A 23,453-nucleotide genomic window follows, 5' to 3' on the forward strand; every position below is an offset into this window, starting at 1 on the left:
TTTAAAAAAGAAAAAGCACAAGAAATTTAAAAACTCTTTTAGAAGTATGCAGATCTGTTAGTGTTCTATCATCACCTTTCTCTAAGTTTCATTTCCTTCTCTATTTTCTGGCATCTATGTCATTTCTCTGCCCTTTGTCCATAACAGAATGTTCTGACATTTTGGGTTGGAGCAAAATCTCATTTCTAAAGGTCCCAATTGCTCAGTATGAGATGGGACCATGTCAGTGTTATATGACTTCTTTTTACTGATCAGTTTCAGAGTTTAGCTTCTACAGTATCTTCATAATGCCAACACTTTGTCATTAGTTCTTTTCCAACCATTTTCTGAGTTTTATCTTGTACTCCTTTTAATGCCAATACTTCTATCTTGGAAGTTATCCACAAATTCACATCAGCAAGAAAATAGCAAAAGGCAGCAGCTTTGCAGCTAAGTTATCATTATTGCCTCCCATAAATAATAAAACAGTTTCTACTTTTAAAAACATAGCATATTTTGATTTTTGCATTTGATGTGTGAGAAAGCTCTATTATAAGGAATCTTCATATAAAAAGCTGCATTTTCCCTTTGACCTTCATTATAGAGTTCTGGATGCAAATGGAAAAATTTGGTTTCCATTCCTAAGATAAGATCTTAATTTTCACTTCAGGTTGTTGGTCTTCTTCTCTGATTCAAAACCGATCTTTGAATTTTTAAGGTTGGTCTCATAGACCATATATAAACTTTGAAAAAACAAATAATCCCACAGGATTTTTATGCTTAGTTCATTTCCATTTCACCTGGAATTCATGTTGATTCCAAAGTTTTATGTTTAATTTGCTGTATTGTATTGATTCTGGGAGAGTTTCTTAATTTTATCCCCACCAGTGTAGACCTGAGACAATACAAACATTAAAGATACTGTTATTCCCTTTAATATTATTAGAGTCACAGTCAAAGAAATAATACAATGTTGTTATAATCCCATAAACAGCTTTTTTAAAGATTTATTTGAGAGAGAGAGAGAGAGCTAGAGAGCAGGGAAGGGGCAGAGAGAGAGAGAGTGAGAAAGAGAATCAAGAGAATCCTAAGCAGATACCCTACTGAGCACAGAGGCTGACATGGGGCTCAGTTTCACAACCCCAAGGACATGACCTGAGCTAAAATCCAGAGTCAGACATACTCAACCGACTCAGTTACCCAAGTCCCCCCAGCTATATTTTTGCAGATATAAGAATTAGAATGGACATTTCTTGGTTGGTTACTTACTATGGCTTCTCTCCTTACTTCTTTTTCCTCTTGGCAAATTTCTTAATCTCTACCTGCTCTAAAAGTGAGGCCTAACTGGTGTAGACCAATCAATCCTGGCATTACCTTGACCTCAGTTTTGGTTCAATCATAAACATAAGTGCAATTTGGGTCAATGAGTAAGAGTGAGTCCAGGGACTGTGTGGAAGAGGCACTCACTGTTCTTCAGGACAGTGTGATTTGAGATCTGTAATGACATTTGAGCATTTTGCTATTACTCAAGATCCTAGCACTTGAGGGGATGGTATAGGTAGTGGAATACCAGGTAGAACTTGAGAATAAAGCTGACAGCAGAAAATAGAGCAGTGAGGGAGCTGTGGGATTAAGCTGCATTTAAAGGCAGTGCCGCCTGTGGATCTTTCAATAATATAAATCAATGTGTTCCATGCCTTTCCCTACCCCTTTAAAACTTAAATATACTGAAGTCAGTTTGAGCTGTGATTCCTTCCACTTGAAACCAAAGATTTCTGATATAGGAATTTAGCTAGTAGTTCAGTGTATCTACAAATACTTTGGAATCCTTAAAATATTATAGCTGAGATGCAAGGCAATCATAAACTCTTCAAGAATCTGGGAAGAATATATTCCTTATTTAAGACACAACTGTTTGAGGATTAGGAATTAATTTTTACAACTAGACAAAGATAGAAAAATTGAATACATCTTGGTGGTGCCATTATTATGATAACAGTATTATGACATTATTACCAGTAATTAAACTTAAATATATACTAGCATTATTTTTCTTGATCTTTTTCATAGTTATTACTTTTTCAGTTTTGGTTAGATTCTACATCTTATAGAAAGTGACTCTTGGATAGTTAACTAAGAGTGCAAAACAAAAGACTTACATAAACTGAAAATTTAATTTCCCTGCCTATCTGGATTGGTAATCTACCTGTTTGTTTATATCCCACTGTAGAAGTGTAATGACTTGCCTTACATAGATACTTATAACATAAGAAAAAGTGTACAAGAATGAGGAAAACAGAGCAAAAGGAAAAGTAAGAAATGGGTGATAAAGCCATAAGTGAGATTAATACACAAAATGTGTTCTATAAACTTCTATATACTTATTAGAATTAAATAGGATCAACTATCTCATTCACAATATTCCTACAGATTAACACTGGAAAGGACCTAATCTATTTATGAAGGAATAAATTTGGGAAGAATATTTGGAGAGCTTTGAGTGGGAGAGGGAACTTGGAAAGAAGGTGCCATATGTGTGTGTGTATGTGTGTGTATCTGCATTTGTGCATGCATATATATGTATTTGTGAGTGTGTATGTGTATCACAAGGTTTTGCTGAGCATTATGGATACCATACCTGTAAAACCTGCTTCCTGCCATGTATCCCACTGTAAGAGCTCCATCTTGACCCAACCCATTGGTTTTTTTTTTTTTTTGAGGCTGCAGTAAAAATTTACAATACTTCCACTTATTTTTGGATTATTAAATGGTATTTTTTAAAATGCCACTCTATTTGTCTTCAGTCAGACTCCATAAGAAAACATACCAAGTAGGATGAATTAAAGTTCCAGGGAGGTCCAGGAGAAGTGCAATCATGGAAGGTAAGAGTAGATGATGGAGACCAGAGGCAAACAGTGCTGTAACCTGCTACTGCAAAGGACAAGTGAACTGCTCATTGAGAAGATCGAACAGTGCCAGAAAACTGCACTTCCAGTTGGAAAGACCAACATTTTAATATATTTTTTTAAGATTTTATTTATTTATTTGAGAGAGAGACAACCGAAGAGGGAATACAAGCTGGGGTGGAAGAGGGAGAGGCAGGTTTTCCACTGAGCAGAGAGCCCAGTGCAGGGCTTGATCCCAAGACCCTGGGATCATGACCTGAGCTGAAGGCAGACACTTAAAGACTGAGCCACTCAGGGGCCCCAACATTTTCATATTTTTAAGAACTGAGAATTTAGCTCTCTATATGAGGTATTTCTGTACTTTGGGAATGATTCCCTGTTTCTAACAAGAATACTGTGGTACAAATATAATAAGATTTATCATCTTTATAACCAACCTGGCCATAATACTTTCATAATAACATCGGGGAATAGGCTTTTAATTCTATAACCTTTTCCATCTGAGAAAGTGAGTTACAAAGAAGAAATAGTCTGATCTTGAAAACTCATGATCATGATAAAATTATAACATTTTAAAGAAAAAAAGAATAAAATGAGGAATTTTTAACTTCTTGTTCTAGAAAGCACAAGAATGTATTATCCTTACTGGTGAATGATGGCTGAACAAGAACAGGGTTATAAATTTCAGTAAAAAGCAATTCTTAAAGGGCTATTTTAAAACAATATATTATTCCTCTGAACATACATATTTACTCCTGGGAGTTAAATTGCATTGGAAAGACAAAATATGACTCTATCCACCTAAGTGTTAGAGTAATTGATATCTGATCCAGAAAACTTTTCTATTAAACATTACTAAGCATAGATCCATTACTGAATATTTATTTATTTAGCAAATAAATCTTGATATTTTCATCAAGAGGAGACAGGATATGCTTATTGTATTACTTTATTATTATTAAAATACAACCATGCAAGAATGAGAACTATACAAAATTACATTATTTTGCTGGAATATATGAATAAAAATCTCGAGCAAAATCTTTATAAATGAAAACATAATTCTGGAGCTGATGAATTATTATTTGCTTTATATACCCTGACTACTCGGCATAAATCAAACTGGATTTTTCTTTAAATAAGAAAAATGGATAGCTACTCTGCTAAAAATTCAGTAATTTTTTTTCTCTGAGAAACATAATATAATACAGCTTAAGATTTTGGCTGGTCTTACCAGATTCTCCAAATAGCAGAGGATGCACAGTAAGTTTCTGAGGATGTATAAGCCTGGTAGTCCCAGAAGGCAGATTTGAATTTTAACCTTTCCTCGTTGGTCTTGTAGACCTTAGAAGGGCAGTATGGTTCTAGTGTCTGCCACTGAGGGTGAAGTGGATTTTTCTCATAATGAATCACTCATTTAGTTGGTCTATTCAGTAAGAAGATTAAAAATATTTATACCTATAAACATCTCAAAATTGATTTATTTTTATAGCTTTCCCCTTTCCATCTGTTTTTGTGGAAACCCCTGACACGCGTGACTGTGAATTGAAGTTTAGCTAGAGAAAAATATACTGCCCCGGAAATCTTTACTGTGAAAATTTTACCTGCTCATTACCGCCACCTCTGCCAGCTATTGCTGGGCTCACTGCACTGTCACAAGATCGAGGAGTAAAGAACTCAACACTATCTAGGCTTGATGAAGGTGTCCTGGATTGGGCAGAGTTTCTGAGTTAGAGGTTTTTCTGCCAGCCCATCTGGGAGAATTAAGTGTTAGTCTCCAAGTTTTAATGACAATAACTACTTATCCAGCACAACATAGATAGGTAACTCTTTATCCAAGATCTTCAAGGTATAGATTTTATGACCTTCATCTGTTGTTTATTTTGATGAATTTTATAGTTTAGAAATTCTTACTTATGGCCTAAATTTCTCTTGCTGCAGTCAAAACTACATACTTGTGTTCTGCTTTCCTTGGGCCATCAGTGGGTCTGCTGAAATATTATTTTTCCTTTGTGGGTACAAACATGTGTGCTTGAGAGCAGACACTGGTAGCCGTATGGAGAAGGATGAGTGAGTTTGAAGTAGAAAAGAATGTGTACAAACAGTGTTTCTGAGGGAGTGTTTATTCAGTCACCGAGTTCACAAGAATTTATTGTGTGCATTGTGGATAGAGTAACAAGCTGCCTACCTGTTATGATATAGGGCAGTGCAGTAGAGTAAAGCTATGCAGTTTAACAACAACAAAAACACCCAAAACAAAAGACCTCCAAATCCAGATCTCAGTGATTTAAAGCAGGAGAATTTTGTTTTTTGCTCATGCGGGTCTTTAGAGGGGTGACCTTCCACATGGTCATTCAGGGACTCCGAGCTTCTTCTGTCTGTGGCTTCTTCAGTTTCACAGTACTATCTACAGTGGCCAGGGAAAGAGAGTTCTGCATTGTAGGGTTTTATGGACCAGGCCTGAAAGTGGCATGTATTTTTTCTGCCCACATTCTATTGGCCATTACTCAGTCACAAGGGAGGCTGGAAATGTATTTTAGTTACATACATGAGAGGAAAAAATAACTTGGTAAACAACTAGTTAGTCTGCCGCTTTCTGGGGGCAGGATTTCTAGTTCCAAACTGCTCCCTTGTTTTCTCCTCCATCATTCTTTTAATTAGAGTCAGCCTTCCATTCCACCATTAGAGCTTAGGTTTTAATTGAAAATATTCTCCAGAAGAGTGGAAAAATATAGTCCAATATTTACCCTAAATTACAAATTACTAAGGTCAGGTCCTTTCTTAGCAGGTATATTCTAGCACTCCCTAGAATAGAGTCTGGAATATATGTGCCCAATAAATGTTTGATGAATAAATGAATAGATGAAGAAACCACTCATCTCCATTGTTGATTCTCTTTTTGTCTTGAGGATCTTGGGATTCTGGAGCATCAAGAAAGGGAGAAGAGACATGGCAGACTAACACAGTGAATTGGATATAGGGCTAAAACTACTCCCAGTCTTTAGTGCAGTACAGGGGATTTTTCGATTAAGACCCAGAAAGTGACTGGGTTCACTAGCCAGCACTCTGGCAGGGAAAGGGAATCTCAGAGAATGCTTTAGTTTGGGCCAACTTATGTAGTGAGGGTGATTGATATACATATAAAGAAGCATCTACATCAAAAGGCACCATGGAGAACTCATACAGGTATCCTTGGGTCACCTAATGTGTCACATAAATGAGCCCATTTGGTTGTGCTCGCCAACAGAGGTGATCTCATGTTGCATTAGCCATGTAATCAGCAGCTGCACCAGCCTGCATCAGACTTCAAAAAAAAAAAAAAAAAGAATCTTTCCTTATATATCCACTGACCTTTTTGGGCAATGGGTATGCTTGAGCTCTGTGAAAGTTGAACCAGACCAGGAAAGAAGAAAATCCCATGGAAGGGGGAAGGGAAGCTGGTGAATTTGATTAGATAGTTACTGAAGGAAGATTAAATTTTAGAAATGATTGAAGGAGGCATAATATTCCATTGTATATATGGACCATATCTTCTTTATCCATTCATCTGTTGAAGGGCATCTTGGCTCTTTCCACAGTTTGGTGACACGGAGGACATTGGGAGTTAAAAAAAAAATTCTACATGCATTTAAAAGACATGGTGTATATAAGAAAGGATACAGAGAGCTCAAGAAAGAGTTCCTAGAAATTAGTGATTGGAGAGAAGTGAGTTGGGGGAAATTGGAGGGAGAGATGAACCATGAGAGACTGTGGACTCTGAGAAACAAACTGAGGGTTTGGAGGGGAGGGGTGAGCCTGGTGGTGGGTATTGAGGAGGGCATGTATTGTATGGAGTACAGGGTGCGGTGCATAAACAATGAATTTTGGAACACTGAAAAAAAAAAAAAGATTGAAGGAGATTGAGTGCATGGGAATGGGATAGAATATATTATTGGCTCTGAACAGACCAAAGATGAATAATGTATAGGTTAAAAAAAAAAAAAAAGTCTGTTTGCACACTTCTGCTTTGCTATGTGCCTATTTGTTGAAATAAATAACTGAATAAATTTTTGGCAAGATAGAAGTTTCTTAAATTCTATCTGTAAGACAGAAAAAAGGAAAATCCTGGTTTTGGGGAAGTGTCAACAAAACAAAATAACTATTCTCTTTGTGTGACTCACTTTCTAGCTACTGCCTGCCCTAATCTCTTGGTACCACCTATAAGGGAGATACAGATGCTAAAGATAACATTTGATGTTCCCTTTTCCTAAGCTTTAGGTCCTCACTCACATTAAAATTGCATGGGGGAAAAGAAGCCAGACCACAGACTGTACACATACAGTTAGTAACAGTGGTTTCACTACCATTACAACAATGACTTTGGGGAAGATCCTTCCCTGATTTGTACCAGTCAAGTAGTGTCATCAGTGCAATAGCGTTGGTCACCTAAAGTACAGGTTCTACAGGGGAAGCACCTAACCAATCCCAATGAAATTTAAAATTCTAGACTATCTTCTCTACCTCCGCTTTTCCCTCCAGAAGCTGTGTCTTTCCTCTCTAGTTTCCTTATATAGCACTGTCATACTCCAGCAATTAGTAATTATAAAATAACAGGAACAATCATTAGTAACTTATTATTATCTTCTTTTCCAACATATAAGATCCTTTAGCATAAATCGTCTTGCCAATAGATCACAATTCATCTTGATAACAGGTTTGATAGAGTTACATGAGACATGAATCTGGCTCATTAAAGTTATTATTGTTTTTAAACTCTGAGTGGCAACAGTGCTTCCAAAATATTAATTATCTTCATGACTTCTTTGTAAAGTAAGTTAAATATAACTAAACTCATTCTACCAGTAGAAGAATTGTCAAACAGGTGATATCTTCAATGAATTTCTCTTCATTACCAATGGAACCAAGAATAGATATGGAAATAGTTGAATCTAACTCATTTTCATGACACTAGATAGACATGACTCTTGTTTGCTATTAAGGCTACTCCCCCCAAAAACTCTTAATATATCCATAACAAATAATGTTTTATAACAATTAGCAAAAAATGTGAGTTCTGAAACATTCTTATCCACTTCCTTACAAAATGCTCAGAGTAAATCAGCATCAATGGTCTTTATAGCATACATTATGGTTTCTTCTCTTCCCTCACCTTGCTTTTAAATTCTCATTGTTCTTTAGAGATTCAGTATTCAATCATCACTATTTATGTTTATGTAATACAATTCCTCTAAAGAGCTTGAGACATTATGGTGAAAAATAAGGGCTATGTAGGACCTAAATTTAATGCTTTTCTCACACCTCTGCTCTTATCAGATGGAAATGGTACAGCTCAATAGCAAGGACATGGGTTCAAATCCAACGCCTGCCACCACTGATTTGCTATGCATCTTTGGAAAAGCTATTTGTTTTCTCTGGTTGCTGTTTTCTTGTTTCAAAATGAGAATCCCCTTACTCCACAATACCTGGCACTTTAAAGCTATCACTAACAGAGTACATTATTAATCATATAAATCAGTGACTTGGTCTCAAAACCATGAAAATAAGGAATGAAGGGCTCTTCACAGGAAGATGTGATATTAGGTATGTGCATGTAGAGATTTTCCTTACCATGGTAGCCATTGAGTGGCTTTGTCTTTGTCTTAATTCAGAATAATGGTTGGCACATAGTAGATATTAAAAATGATTTTTGAATGAATGAATAAAAGCCAGTGTCTTCCAAAGACAAAAAGAGGAAAAAGGGAGAATACCAGTGTTGTGTCCTCTATGTATACTTGAGCAACCAGATCTTATTTGGATATCAGTGATCCAAGAACATAAGGAAAGAGGGAAGTTTGAAGTGTGAGATAGATGGAAGAGGGAAAGTAGAAAAAGGAAGCATTGGAAAAATTTCATCTTCTGGAAAATACTATAATCCTCTAGTTTACTGATGAGGAATATGGGGAAAGGTAGCATTTTACTACAGGTTATTCCTTCATTTTAAAAAATTTTAGAGTTTATGGAGTTCCTGGTTAGCTCAATCGGTTAAGAATCTAACTCTTGATTTCACCTCAGGTCATAATCTCAGGGTTGTGAGATTTAGCCCTGCATCAGGCTTCCCGCTCAGCAGGGAATCTGCTTCTCTCCCTCTCCTTCCACCCTTCCCCCTGCACTCTTCCTCTATAAAATAAATAAACAAATGTTAAAAAAATAAAAATCTTAGAGTTTCTAGAATTTACCTCTCCTTTTACTTATTTTTGAAAAGATTAATTTATTTATTTTAGAGAGAAAAAGAGTGCGTGAGTGGGGGAGGGGCATAGGGAGATGGAGAGAGACTCTCAAGCATACTCTACGCTGAGTCTGGAACCCATTGTAGGGGTCCATCCATGGACCCTGAGAGCATGACCTGAGCTGAAATCAAGAGTTGGATGCTCAACGGACTGAGCCATGCAGGTGTCTCTACCTCTTCTTTTAAAGTATAGAAACATCATAGCATAAGGAATATTGTGCTAGACCTAGAGTACTAGTTCTACTTTAAACCTTAAAATAACTTCCCATTTCAATTCATCAGATTAAAAGAATGTATCCCTAAACAATCCTAAAATTTGTATGGAACCATAAAAGAACTCAAATAGCCAAAGCAATCTTGGAAAAGAAAAACAGAACTGGAGGTATCACAGTCCAGATTTCAAGTTATATTGCAAAGTGGTAGTAATTAAAACTGTATGGTACTTGCATAAAAATAGACTCATAGATCAATGGAATAAGACCGAAAACCCAGATATGAAACTATAGTTATATGGTCGATTAATCTTTGACAAAGGAGGGAAGAATATCCAAATGAGAAAAAGATAATTTCTTCAACAAACAGTGTTGAGAAAACTGGACGGCAACAAAATAAAACTGGACCACTTTCTTACCCCATACACAAAAATAAACTCAACATGGATTAAAGACCTAAATGTGAGAACTGAAGACATAAAGCTCCTTCTAGAGGGCACAGGCAGTAATCTTTTGGCATGGGCTATAGCAACTTCTTCTAGATAGGTCTCCTGAGGTGAGGGAAACAAAAGCAAAAATCAATGATTGGGACTTCATCAAGATAAGTCTTCTGTACAGTGAAGGAAACCATCAACAAAACTTAAAGGTAACCTATGGAATGGGAGAAGATATTTGCAAATGACATATCTGGCAAAGGGTTAGTATCCAAAATATATAAAGAATCAATACAACTCACTACACAAAAAACAAATAATCCAATTAAAAATGGGCAAAAGACATGAATAGGCATTTCTACAAAGAAGACATATAGATGACCAACAGACACATGAAAAGATACTCAACATCACTCATCATCAGGGAAATGCAAATCAAAACTACAATGAGATATCATCTCACTCCTGTCAGAATGGCTGAAATCAAGAATACAAGAAACAATAAGTGTTGGAAAGCAGAACCTCTTGCACTGTTGGTGAGAAGGCAAACTGGTGCAACCATTGTGGAAAATAGTACATAGGCGCCTCAAAAATTAAAAATAGAATCACCTTATAATCCAGGAATAACACTACTGGGTATTTACACAAAGAATACAAAAGCACGAAGTCAAGGGATACATGCATCCCAATGTTTATTGCAGCATTATTTACAATAGCCAAACTATGGAAGCAGCCCAAGTGTCCACTGACTGATGAATGGATAAAGCAATGATCATATATATATATATATATAATATATATTTCAACTATAAAAAAGAATGAAATATTGCCATTTGCAACAACCTGGGTAAAGCTAGAGAGTTTAATGCTAAGCAAAATAAGTCAGTCAGAGAAAGATAAATTCCATATGATTTCATTCCTATGTGTAATTTAAGAAACAAATGAACAAAGGAAAAAAAAGAGAAGCAAGCAATGAAACATACTCTTAATTATGGAAAACAAAGTGATGGTTACCAGAGGGAAGGTGGGAAGTGGAATATGGGGGAAGTAGGTGATGGGGATTAAAAAGTACGCTTACAATGATGAAAAAAATACATTAAAATGAAAAAAAAAAAAACCAACAATGTACTCCTAAAACTAGAATAATAAACAAATAAACCAGAAATGGCCCTGTATTTGTTTTAAAAGAAATGAAATATCAGCTGATATCTTGAATATTACCTGTATAGATATATTCCACATATGCAGGATGAGTTTTTGTGAAAACCTCTCTTACTTTCTCTATTTTATCAGCTCTGATTTTTGTTGCAAATGGTGTATACATAACTGAGAAAGATTCTGCTCTGGTGATGGCTTCTTCAATCATGGCCTGAGAGGAAGCAAACAACCCATTTGGCATCAGTAACAATATATGACTCTTCACGAATGTAAAAAAATATAATTACCTTTATGGATGATTTAAAAATCTATATACTGTACTGCAAAGATAACATATTTTGGTTCTGAATATTCATTAGAATAAAATTTTAATTAGTTCTGGAAATACTATTTCATATTAAGAAAACCAATTAAATGAGGAAAGTTTGTAAACAAGCACCTCTACACAGAGCATGCTTTAAGATAAAAATAAAAATTCTATTTTCCAAGGTGTCATCTTTCACTTGATTTTAAAAATCAAATTCTTAAGTCTAACATAATTATCCTACTTTTTAAAAATAATTATCTTACTCCTGAACAGACATTGATGAGCAATTTGTACTTTAAAAAACCAATTGAAATATCTAGAACTAAGTATTTTCTATAAATAACACAACAAACTAGACAAAGTATTTTTTTTTTTTTTCTCCTTCATCCAACACAGGGGAAAGCCTTTGGAATAAGAAAAACCTTCTCAACTTCCTCCCACTAAAGCTTCCCTTCCCTCCAGATCATAAGAGCCACTTGAGATGGATTTGGCTATTTAAGAATTTCTTTAAATTTTCTTTGCTCATGTACATTTCTTGATAAAGCCTGCCATCATCCTGAGCTTCCTGTTTTAACTAGGTCCATTACTGTTTGAAACAGACCAAAAAGAAAGTTCTGTGGAGTTTTAAAAGGAATTTACTCCTTTCCTACTTTTCCTTCTAATGAGGCTTAAACATTGAATAAAAAGCAGAAATTTCCATAGTTATCTCATTTTTCTGAAAATGGCATAAAGGCATATTATAAAAATTCATATTTATTTATAGGAATTTTTTTTCAGTGACTACTAAGAGTGCCAATAACCTTAAGGAAAAATAATAGATTTGAACTTTCCAACAAAAGAAAAACCATTTAATAAATAGCAATTTATATTATTAGCAGCATTAGCATTTTGTAAACAAGTTTCTGATTGATATTAAGAGCAATAAGGAGACGATTTTATTTATTTTTTTTTTTTTACTGTTTCTGACTTTTTTTTTTTAATTTTATTTATTTTTTATTTATTTATTTATTTTTTTATAAACATATATTTATTTTTTCCCCAGGGGTACAGGTCTGTGAATCTCCAGGTTTACACACTTCACAGCACTCACCATAGCACATACCAAGGAGACGATTTTAAACCGAGAAACCTAATTTAACTTGTTCACTGCCTAATCCATTTCTCAGTGACATCAAATGGCCTCTTCTGATCATCTATATATTGTAAAAGAGCAGCTTTGTAAGCATCTTCTGGATACAAAGCATCCTTCTTTCTCTGAGACTTTCATTAGAAAATTATGTAAACTTTCTAATTTACATTTTAAAGTTGTTGTGAGGCAAATTTCTGAATGGCTGAATGAAAGAATTAAAATTGCCCACAACATTGCCCTTTCCAGGTTTGAGGAACTGGCAGGGGGGGAACAAAGAATAGAACTCTTGATTCCAAACCCAGAGCCAGCACTCAGTGGAGATAGCAATGGATTACGAACGTCCAACAGGACCTGGGTGCGGAGGCCTGGTTGCCAGCTTTGGAAGGCTAACAAGGTCTGGAATTCAGATGTGGATTGAGAACTCAAACATGGTGTTTAGGCACCAGGTTCTGGTCCTCCAGCAAAAATAAAGATCCTTTATACTAAGTAGGAGAATAATTTTTCCAGTTTGGGGTTTTAGTATGTTCACTCCTGGAACCAAACAGGGGATGGCCTGTCCAGACCAAAAATGTAAGTAGTCATACCTAGATGAGTGTGGAGGATATGCTGAAGAGGGAAGCTCTTTTAGACCTCACACTCTGAAGGTCACAATCTGACTTTTCTACCTTTTGCAAACTGTTCCTGTATTAGTTTGCAGAGTTGCTATACTGAAGTATCACGGACTGGGTGCCTTAAAGGATGAAAATTTATTTTCTCATAGTTCCAGAGGCTAGAAGTCTGAGTTCAGGGTGTTTATCTGCAAGGTTGATTTCTTCTTAGGCCTCTCTCCTGGGCTTGTAGATGGCTCTGTAGCTTCTCCTTGTGTCTTTACATTGTGTTTTGTTTTTTTTTTTTCCTCTGTGTATTTTTGTATTGTAATCTCCTCCTCATCAGTAGTATTGGATTAAGACCCACCTAAAGACCTTATTTGAACTTAATTACCACTTTAAATACCCTATTTGCAATACAATGACAATCTATAGCACCCTAGGACTTCAGCATATGAATTTTGGGCAGACACAATTCAGTTTATAATACTTCTGAACTCTCAAATAGCTTTTCTGACAGTCTCTCTAAATATCTTAATGAAGGCTGTTTTGCCTTAAATTCTGGATCAAAAAACATTAATGAAATTATTTAATCCTTTGGTTTGTTTCCAGAGAGACATTAATAGTTTCCCAGTTAGGCCAGAATAGAAGAAAACACTCTCTCCATACCATTTCTTTTCCAACTGCTGGCAGCTTAAGTGACTGCTGGCAGGGTAACTTTGCTAAGCCATCGCACAGCAGTGACACTAAGATTCCTGCCCAAGAGCCTGTACCAGCTTTTTTGCAAGTGGCAGAAGCGTAGTTTTTGTGTGGCAGCTTGATGTTTAAGGCACTGTACTCTTGGCTTGATGCTCAATGCATTGTATTTAGGGTTTCACAGGGCTCTCCACTCAGTAGGAGAGTATGTGCTGGAGCATGGTTTGTTTCCCTTTCTCCCTAATCAGAGCCAGTAGAAATGGGATCTTTTTTGTGGCTTCTGCCCTCCATGTTGAAGATGGGTAAGGAAGTGGGTGAGTGGGCATAAATGTGTATGTAAGAATAAGAACTGAATTCTCCATAGAGATATTTTCCCAAAGGCCATCATTATAACCCCAAGGAGAAATGCTGTAACATAGAGTAGAATGAGAATACAGATTACTCTTTCACCAGATCCTGACAGATCCTTGTTGAGTTTTAATGTACTAATGTTTTTTGTTCTTCTACAGATAGACAATCTTACGGCATTGCCTTCTCTCTTTGTTCTTGTAAAGAAATAGAGTATATATTATATGTATATGTATGTCTATATATAGAGAATTTATAAGTATATAAGTAACATTTCTGCTGCATTATTGAATGACTCAGTGAAATAACTAGAAAAAAATTAGCTTTACTAAAATAAAGAGAATTTCTGACTGTTTGGGTTAGACACCAAAATATCAGGTTTTTGTTTCGTGATGGTAATAATTTAGTAATATAGGGTTGGCTTGTTTTTCATGAAGAGTTTAATATCTGCAAATTGAAAAATTACACTTAAGGAATTTTAAACACTAGAATATTTTGTAATAATCATAGCTATTAAAATACAGATTGTAATCTATTTTTTATCATCACTGAAAGATTTTCCTTGATTTGAACATAAACAGAGGAAGAGACCAGGTGAGGAATTGCAGTTTGTAAAAAGCTGTACTAAGAAATCTGTTGCATTTCTACACACTAATAATGAAGCAGCAGAAAGAGAAACTAAGAAATCAAGACTGTTTACAATTACACCAAAAATAATAAGATACCAGGGAATAAACCTAACCAAAGAGGTCAAAGACCTGTACTCTAAAAACAATAAGACACTGGTAAAAGAAATTGAAGATGGCACAAAAAAATGGAAAGATATTCCATGCTTGTGGATTAGAGGAACAAATATTGTTAAAATGTCTGTACTTCCCAAAGCAATCTACATATTTAATACAATTCCTATCAAAATATCAATGGCATTCTTCACAGACATAGAACAAAGAAAATTTCTGTGGAACCATAAAAGAACTCAAATAGCCAAAGCAATCTTGGAAAAGAAAAACAGAACTGGAGGTATCACAGTCCAGATTTCAAGTTATATTGCAAAGTGGTAGTAATTAAAACTGTATGGTACTTGCATAAAAATAGACTCATAGATCAATGGAATAAGACCGAAAACCCAGATATAGTTATATGGTCGATTAATCTTTGACAAAGGAGGAAAGAATATCCAAATGGGAAAAAGATAATTTCTTCAACAAACAGTGTTGAGAAAACTGGATGGCAACAAAACAAAACTGGACCACTTTCTTACCCCATACACAAAAATAAACTCAACATGGATTAAAGACCTAAATGTGGGAACTGAAGACATAAAGCTCCTTCTAGAGGGCACAGGTAGTAATCTTTCTGACATGGGCTATAGAACAACTTCTAGATAGGTCTCCTGAGGCAAGGGAAACAAAAACAAAAATCAATGATTGGGACTTCATCAAGATAAAAAGCTTCTGTACAGTGAAGGAAACAATCAACAAAACTTAAAGGCAACCTATGGAATGGGAGAAGATATTTGCAAATGACATATCTGGTAAAGGGTTAGTACCCAAAATATATAAAGAATCAATACAACTCACTACACAAAAACCAAATAATCCAATTAAAAATGGGCAAAAGACATGAATAGGCATTTCTACAAAGAAGACATATAGATGACCAACAGACACATGAAAAGACGCTCAACATCACTCATCATCAGGGAAGTGCAAATCAAAACTACAATGAGATACACCTCACAACTGTCAGAATGAAATCAGCATCTGAAATCAACAACACAAGAAACAATAAGCATTGGTGAGGATGTGGAGCAAGTGGAACCTTCTTGTGCTGGTGGTGGGAATGCAAACTGGTGCAACCATTATGGAAAATAGTATGGAGATTCCTCAAAAAATTAAAAATAGAACTATCCTACAATCCAGCAATCACCCTACTAGGTAATTATGCAAAGAATAAAAAATACTGATTCAAAGGGACACATGCACCCTGATATTTATAGCAGCATTATCAATAATAGCCAAATTATGGAAGCAGCCCAAGTGTCCACTGACTGATGAATGGATCAAGAAGAGGTGGTATACAATGGAATCTTATTCCACCATAAAAAAGAATGACATCTTGCCATTTGCAATAACATGGATGGAGCTAGAGAGTATTATGCTAAGCGGAAATAAGTCAGAGAAAAACAATTCACTCATACGTGGAATTTAAGAAACAAAACAAACTAGCAAAGGAAAAAAAAAAGAAAAAGAAAGAGAGAGGAAAACCAAGAAACAGACTCCTAACTATAGAGAACAAACTGATGGTTCCCAGAAGGGAGGTAGATGGGACGGATGGGTTAAATAGGTGATGGGGATTAAAGACTGCACTTGTGATGAGCACTGGGTAATGATTGAATTGTTAGATCACTATATAGTACACTTGAACTAATACTGCATTCTATGTGAACTTACTGGGATATAAATAAAAACTTTAAAAAAGTAAGCTGTACTAAAAGTAAAGGTAAATTTCAAATGATACTTTTTAATTTGACAAAAATTTTCTGCAACTGAGTTATTTTTTCCCAATGTGTGAGTTTCTCTGGTGCCAATACACGTTACACGTGTACATAGAATAGGGAAAACAGTCAGTCCACATGTCCTATTGGTAAGTTTACATTGCTGTTAATTATGCTTTCTCTGTTGCTACATATAAAAAAAGCTTCGAAATTAGGTGTCTACATTTGGGGCTTCTAATAACTCTCTATTGTTAGGCCTCACATTTATCAAGTTTTAAAGCTTATAGTTACATAAACCAAGAATGAATGTGAGCAGCTCATTTCCTCTACAAACAGTAACTTATAATAATTTCTCCTTGTGCTTTAGCTAAACAAAAAGAGCCATTTACTACCTCAGAAATCAATTTGCCCAAGATAATTTTGTAACAAGGGACATGATGGGGGAGACAGGGAAAGAGAGGTACTCCATCAAGAGTAAAGGAAAAATCATCAAACTAGAGGGAAAAGATGACTAGCAAAAAAGAAACAAAATTTGCTCCCTCTTATAAATCCAAGAAGGTTGCTACTTCCTGGTAAATTTTTAAAAATCACTCAGGGTACCTAGGACAAATCTGGCAGAAACTATAAACAACAAACATTTCAGGATGAAGGGATTATGAAAAATTTTCCCCAATATTTTTTGCTGGAGGATTCAGACAAACTGCAACCTTTTAACTATGTGTCCAGTGATAGTTGTTTAGTAACAGAAATCTTGTTAGTTCTAATTAGAAAATGTGATCAAATTATTTTATATTATTATCAAATTATTCCTTTAACGCTTCCAACATCAGGGTTGACCATAATTACAATAAATTGCTTTACTTATAAGATTATATCTGGAAGGAACCTTGGGAATTTTCCAACCTAGTTCACTGAATTGAAGATGAATTAAGTGACTTGAAGGGGCTTAAGTGACTTTTCTCAGGATGAACAGCTTTTTAATTTTATAGAATTTAGAATTAGGGTTTCAAATATGATATTTCACTTTCTCTTCAAAAATTACTGTTTTAGGGACGCCTGGGTGGCTCAGTGGGTTAAGCCTCTGCCTTCAGCTCAGGTCATGATCTCAGGGTCCTGGGATCGAAACCCGAATTGGGCTCTCTGCTCAGCAGGGAGCCTGCTTCCCTCTCTCTCTCTCTGCCTGCCTCTGTCTACTGTGATCTCTCTCTGTCAAATAAATAAATAAAACCTTAAAAAAAAATTACTGTTTTACCTCCGGGGTTTTACTCTCCTGTTTAAAAACAGTCATAATAAACATCAGTTTAAATTCTAAATTGTTTAATTTAATTTAGTTTTGTAGTATATGTGAGTGCTATAGAATTTTGGCACATATATTATGTATATGTGTCCTGGGCACAGAGTTGGCATTTTCCAGACCTCTTTGCAGTTAAGTGTAGCCATGTGGCTCTGTGTGCATCAGTGGAACCTAAGTGGGAATGATACTCTTTCTAGGCCTGGCCCATAAAACTCTGCCTCATATGATCCTCCATTTTCCTTATCAGCTTCCTAAAGAGAGAGGACTCTCAGGACATGGAGGAAGATGAAACTACATGGTAGAGGAACTATGGGTTCTCACTATTGCTGATTTTTAGGAGAACCAATCAGGAACACTCATACTGAACTACAGCACGCGTGAAAAAAATGACTTTATCGTTTTAAATTACTGAAATGTTGTAGCAGTTAGTCTATCCTAATTCACAAACAATAATAAAAGAAAATTTGAATGTCTTTCATAATCTGTTTTTTTCTACTAAGCTTTATGTATTATTTAAAATGTAGACAAAAAACATGGTATTTTAAGAGATAACATTACTTCATTTATAGTGTGAGAGATGCTTTTTTATATCCTATTTCCTTTAATCCTCATAAAGTTCATCTAAGTAGGTATTACTAGTGAATGAATATTATGATTATATTATTTTCAGAGTTAGCATTAAACGCACAGGAAGCAGGGCTCTACTTGCAAGCTATAAATAATTGAGATGGGAATCTTTAGTCTTTAGTGGCTAATATGGTTCTTTACTATTACGTTAATAATGAAGTAATTTTGAATGATGACTAGAATTTTTTAGAAAATGGAAAAAGAACATTTTTGTGACCAATAATTTTCAAATTCAATCCTTTGAATATATATGGGTTCAATTTGAAACATTCCAATTTTCCTGAAATTCGGAATTAACTTAAAGAGCAAATTTACCTAAAGAGCAAAATGTCTTACCTTGAGATTTCCCCATAAACCTATTCACTGTATCACTTATGCAATAGACAAGATTGACATTTTCATAATAACTTTATTAATATAATGGTATGTCAGAATAAAATATGTAATAATTGATTGTTTGCCACTGCCTTGATGATCAACATTTTAATGTTGAAATATTACCTTGGATTTATGGGAGTTCTTTTATTAAACAACCTTCAATGTGAGTTCTGTATTTTCTAATGTAAGAGAATATTTGGCAGCTTTGCCATTACATTTATCAGTCCAGTGATGTGAAAGTTATGTCTTTGTGCAGTTTAAATCAAAATATTTAAATTTTTATTTGCAGTATGTGGTAATGACCAAAGATTGTATGAACAGGTTACTTGTACCAAGGTAAGCAAATTTTTATATAGCTGTTATGAATTCTCTACTTTGCAATCCATCCTGTTTAAAAATTGCCACAATAAATATCATTTCAAGTTCTAAGGCATTTAATTTTACTTTAGTTTTGCATTGTATGTGAATGCTATAGAATTTTAACATACACACATATATATGCATATATAACCATATATCTGTTGTGTGTTGGGGCGTGGGTGTGTGTGTATACTCCTGTCTACTATCCAGTCTGGTTAGGATTAGAGTTAAGGTTTTGATTATATATGATGCTTTCAGTAGTTGAATTACTTCAGTATTTGATGCCTAAAATTTAATCTGTATTAATTTTTAATCATATTTGGTAACAAAATTTTATTTCTGCATCCCTTTAGCATAGAACTAAAGAGATTAAAGGAATCTAAGATTATTTTTAAATCACTCAACTTCATAACCAAGGAAACTTAGACTTGCTAAGTTCTGATGACTTAACTCAGATCACACAAAATGAGAGAAGGAAGCAGGACAAGAGTGCAAGTCTCTCCTAAACCAATGCTTTCTCTTCCACTCAGTGACTTTTCATCCCCCTAGTTAGATTGTAAATTCCTAGAAGTATAAGATCAAATTTTACTTTCTTTTCTCTTTTTCCACGACTATCTTATTCCTGTCTTCAAAGACAGTAAGAACTTGACTCTAACTCTAACAGAGATACAAATAAACCAGAGCAAACCAAAAGTGGGCCAAGATCTTCTTCATAATCATAACTCTAACACAAAACAGAATATTCCTCCTTCACTCCCACTGGCCACAATAAGACTGTTTTGCCCACCAGCCCCTCATTTGACTTAAGGAATGCTATCAATAAGCATGCCTGTCTCAAAGAGAAACATTTACAAAAATTAAATGAAAGCCTTCTTGATACGGCAACTTAAATAATAATGTGCTTGGGTTGGTCTAGCTTATTTAATGGCAAAGCACATATAATTTATAAATAGAATTTAAAGTACATTCTTGTTCTAAAGACCTTGAATAATTTTCTGATTGCACATTAGAGAAATACCAGCTGATAGAAACTCAGAGTTACAAGTGTGGGTTTCAGCAGCCTCCAGACTCTTCAGAATGCCACAGAGCTTTTATTCTTGATGACTTACAATGAATCACCAAAAGGTATCACAGGAATAAATAGCTACATTACCTGTAATTATTTCATAAGTAAAAATGGGTATTACAAATGGGCTTTAGCCTCTGTGTTCAGTGGTAAATGTCAACACAGTTTGGGACCCTTTTTTGTCATTGTGCATTTCTTCTCTATACTTAGTTTAATTATATGAAGGTAGATATTCCTTTCCCTAACTGTATATTGTTTTCTGATTGTATTTCTTGACTGGTAGTTTTAGATTGGGCTTGCTGGTGCTCAAAGCTGATTAATGGCAGAGTTGGGACAAGAATCTAGCAACCTGGTTCCTAGATGTGTACTTTTTTTTCCACCAAGCATTTATTTTATCTCTTAGGCTACTACACAAGATGCCTTTGAGTGGAAAAGTCTAGGATGCCCTCGAAAAACTATATTTTGGGGAAGTTGAAAGAATCCAAGTATGTTTGATTTAGAGACAAGAAGTAAGTTGCAGGGACTAACTTTCTGTCATCAGAGAGCAACCTACTATTGTAGATGTTATTTAATTCACTGATAAATCTGTAACACTCATTTATCAATTAAGTGAGGGTTTCTGGGTATTGGCTAAGTGTTGTAGATATATTATTCTCATTACTTGTCAGGGCAACACTGGAAAACAGGCATTATGTCATTATAAAGAAAACTCAGTCTTTAGATGATACAATATGCAGTAGTTCGTATTGTTACTTTGTGACAGAGCTGGGATTCAAATCACTTCTGTCTCAGTCAGAGCCTCCATCTCTGATCCATTTATGGTGTGCAGTCTCACAAATGAGGTTTATAGTTTCCAAAAAGCTTTGGAGGGCGGAAGTGAAATCCTTAGCAGTAGGAAAAATGTTCTAATAGAGCCTTCCAATGAGGGAACTATTCATTTTGGAAGCTCCATGGCCCCGATGGTATGCAGAACCAAGGAGGATGATGGTTTACCTGGGGATCCAATAAAAGGGACTGTGTGCTATGTCAAAAAAATGTCTTTATAGTCCTATAGTCTATTACTCAAAGTTTGTCTTTGGTATACTCCTACAGCCCCATAATTTCTTTTTTCTATCAAGTTTCAGCTTTGCCTCATCAACCAGACAGCTCTTCTTCTTTTTCCTTATTTCTCTCATTTGTCTGCAATTAATCTCTTTCAGGCTGTCATTCCCTCCTCGAGGACTTTTATTTTTTAGGAGGTAAGAGACTGCAGGAAGATGCTACTATGGGGCAGGTATCTTTCTATATGCAACTTTTCATCATCAAGAGGTATCAGAAGTGGCATAATTGCATCTGTGAAAAGTGTGATGGACCTGTCAAATATATATACAAATATTTCTTATACACACACACATACACATAGTATGACAACAGCAAACTATAACTTCAAGAGATATTAGATGAAATGAAATGAAGTGCTATCTTTAAGAGACCTGCCACTATACTTCCAAGTTATATATGTATCCAGTCTCTAGTTTTAGCTCTAATTTGTGTCTTATACATAAATGCTAAAGCAGGCCAACCCCAAAGATGAAGGAGAAAGAAAATGAAGACTTGCCCTGCTAATTATGGTGTTTTCCATCTCTTTAGGTTTGGGCTTGAAATAGCCCTCCCAAGGTTTTCTGGGGGTTGTTGTTGTCCCTCATAAGCTGTTGACTCCTGGTTTAGACTGCATTATATAAAATAGCACTTTTGCTGTCTTGGATAGAAATAGGTCAGTTTAACATTACTTTAGGATCCTAAAAAAAAAAAAAAAAGTAAATCATGCCACTTGTTGAAGACAGACATTTAAAATGCTGGGGCCTCATTATCTAGAAGGGAGATTAGAAAATATGAAAAATAAAGAAAAAACAAACGATTCAGTTGGAAACTATAGTATAGGTACAATATGTCTTCAAAAATTAGTGAGAAAATGAGAATCATGTGAATTCAAGAAAAGAGGAGAAATCATTTTTAATTGGTGTGCAATGCCATCAAAAAGATGGCCGAATAGAAATAAAAACATTAAAAGCTTTGAGCTTTACAGGTTATCTTATACTTGGGTGCACACAGCTTAAAAAATTTCATGATTTCATGGAATAGTTATTCTGCATCTCCAACTGCTAAAAAAAGTGACCTCAATTTCTCTGCAAGCTAGTAAATCAATAACCCATAAAAATCTACAGGAAATATAAAAGATAACTATAAAAATCTCTAAATTTGGTTTGGATCATAACAATTTTTGATTCTTAGATATAAATCGAACAAAGAAAGAATCAACATGTTCTCAAATTTAAACTAGAAGGCAAAGTCTCTAAGTAAACAAAATAACCTCATGACAACCCAGCAAAATAACGCAGGACTCTTGGGAACCAAATTGCTATCCCTAAATTTGTTCAAGTAAAAGAAGGCCTGAACTGCCTTAACTCTATGAAACCCATATCATTCTCAAATGAGAGAAAATGAAAAGAAATTTAGAGGTTACTTCTTTCTCCACTAAGAACTGTCAGAAACCCAAAAACCTTTTTAAGAGGGAAAAAGAGAAAAGGAAAAGCTGACTATTAAAATAGTGTGAGTTTCCTCCATAATCTATTGATATTTCTACAATAGACACCATTAAAAATTGTGTATATATATACATATTTCTGAAGATGAGTACTAAGTAAATATTTCTTAGGAGTGGCTGAGGATTACTTTTCTTGTTCGATGTGATGCTGTTCTTTTCTAATGAGCTTGAATTATCAACTAGCAGATAGGGGGCTGATATACAAGTGACATATGCTGTCCCCCTGCATGGCCCTGCCCCCAAATTCTTACATGCTCTGGATGCCTGGCATTGTTTTAGCAGGGGATAAAGCCATGTATTTCTCAGTGGCAATTAGGGCTTCAAAAGCAGATAGCCTCTGACAAGGTGGGACTCTGATGCAGATTGATACTGAGGTGAGGTAACTGAATATATGACACATTTTTGAAAGAAGGCTGTGGCTCTTGGCTTGTATAGGTAGGGTGAGGAACAGGGACAGCATTGGGAGAAGAGAGGGATGGGGCACGTAAAAAGCAACCTCACCTACTTGACAGTCTGATCAAATCAATGTCACTAAATATATGTAACAGTACTGAAATGTACACATGAATTCAGTATGTGTATGGCTCAGATTCTTTCCTCAACCCCTCCCTCTCTTTCTCCCTACC

At 35.2% G+C, this 23,453-nt stretch overlaps 1 protein-coding gene across 3 annotated transcripts in view; it reads right to left on the reverse strand.

Moving 5' to 3' along the window:
• The window catches only part of SPATA16 (spermatogenesis associated 16), a 221,512-nt gene that overhangs the window by 40,363 nt on the left and 157,696 nt on the right, over positions 1–23,453 (reverse strand). For all 3 annotated transcript variants that reach the window (XM_032842387.1, XM_032842388.1, XM_032842389.1), the window contains one exon: positions 11,018–11,165. In XM_032842387.1, coding sequence (XP_032698278.1) covers positions 11,018–11,165 — 148 coding nt within the window. The remainder of the gene's footprint in view (positions 1–11,017; positions 11,166–23,453) is intronic.

The sequence above is a fragment of the Lontra canadensis genome, unplaced genomic scaffold (genome assembly GCF_010015895.1).
Source record: "Lontra canadensis isolate GAN:19392208 unplaced genomic scaffold, GSC_riverotter_1.0 scaffold129, whole genome shotgun sequence".
NCBI lineage: Eukaryota > Metazoa > Chordata > Mammalia > Carnivora > Mustelidae > Lontra > Lontra canadensis.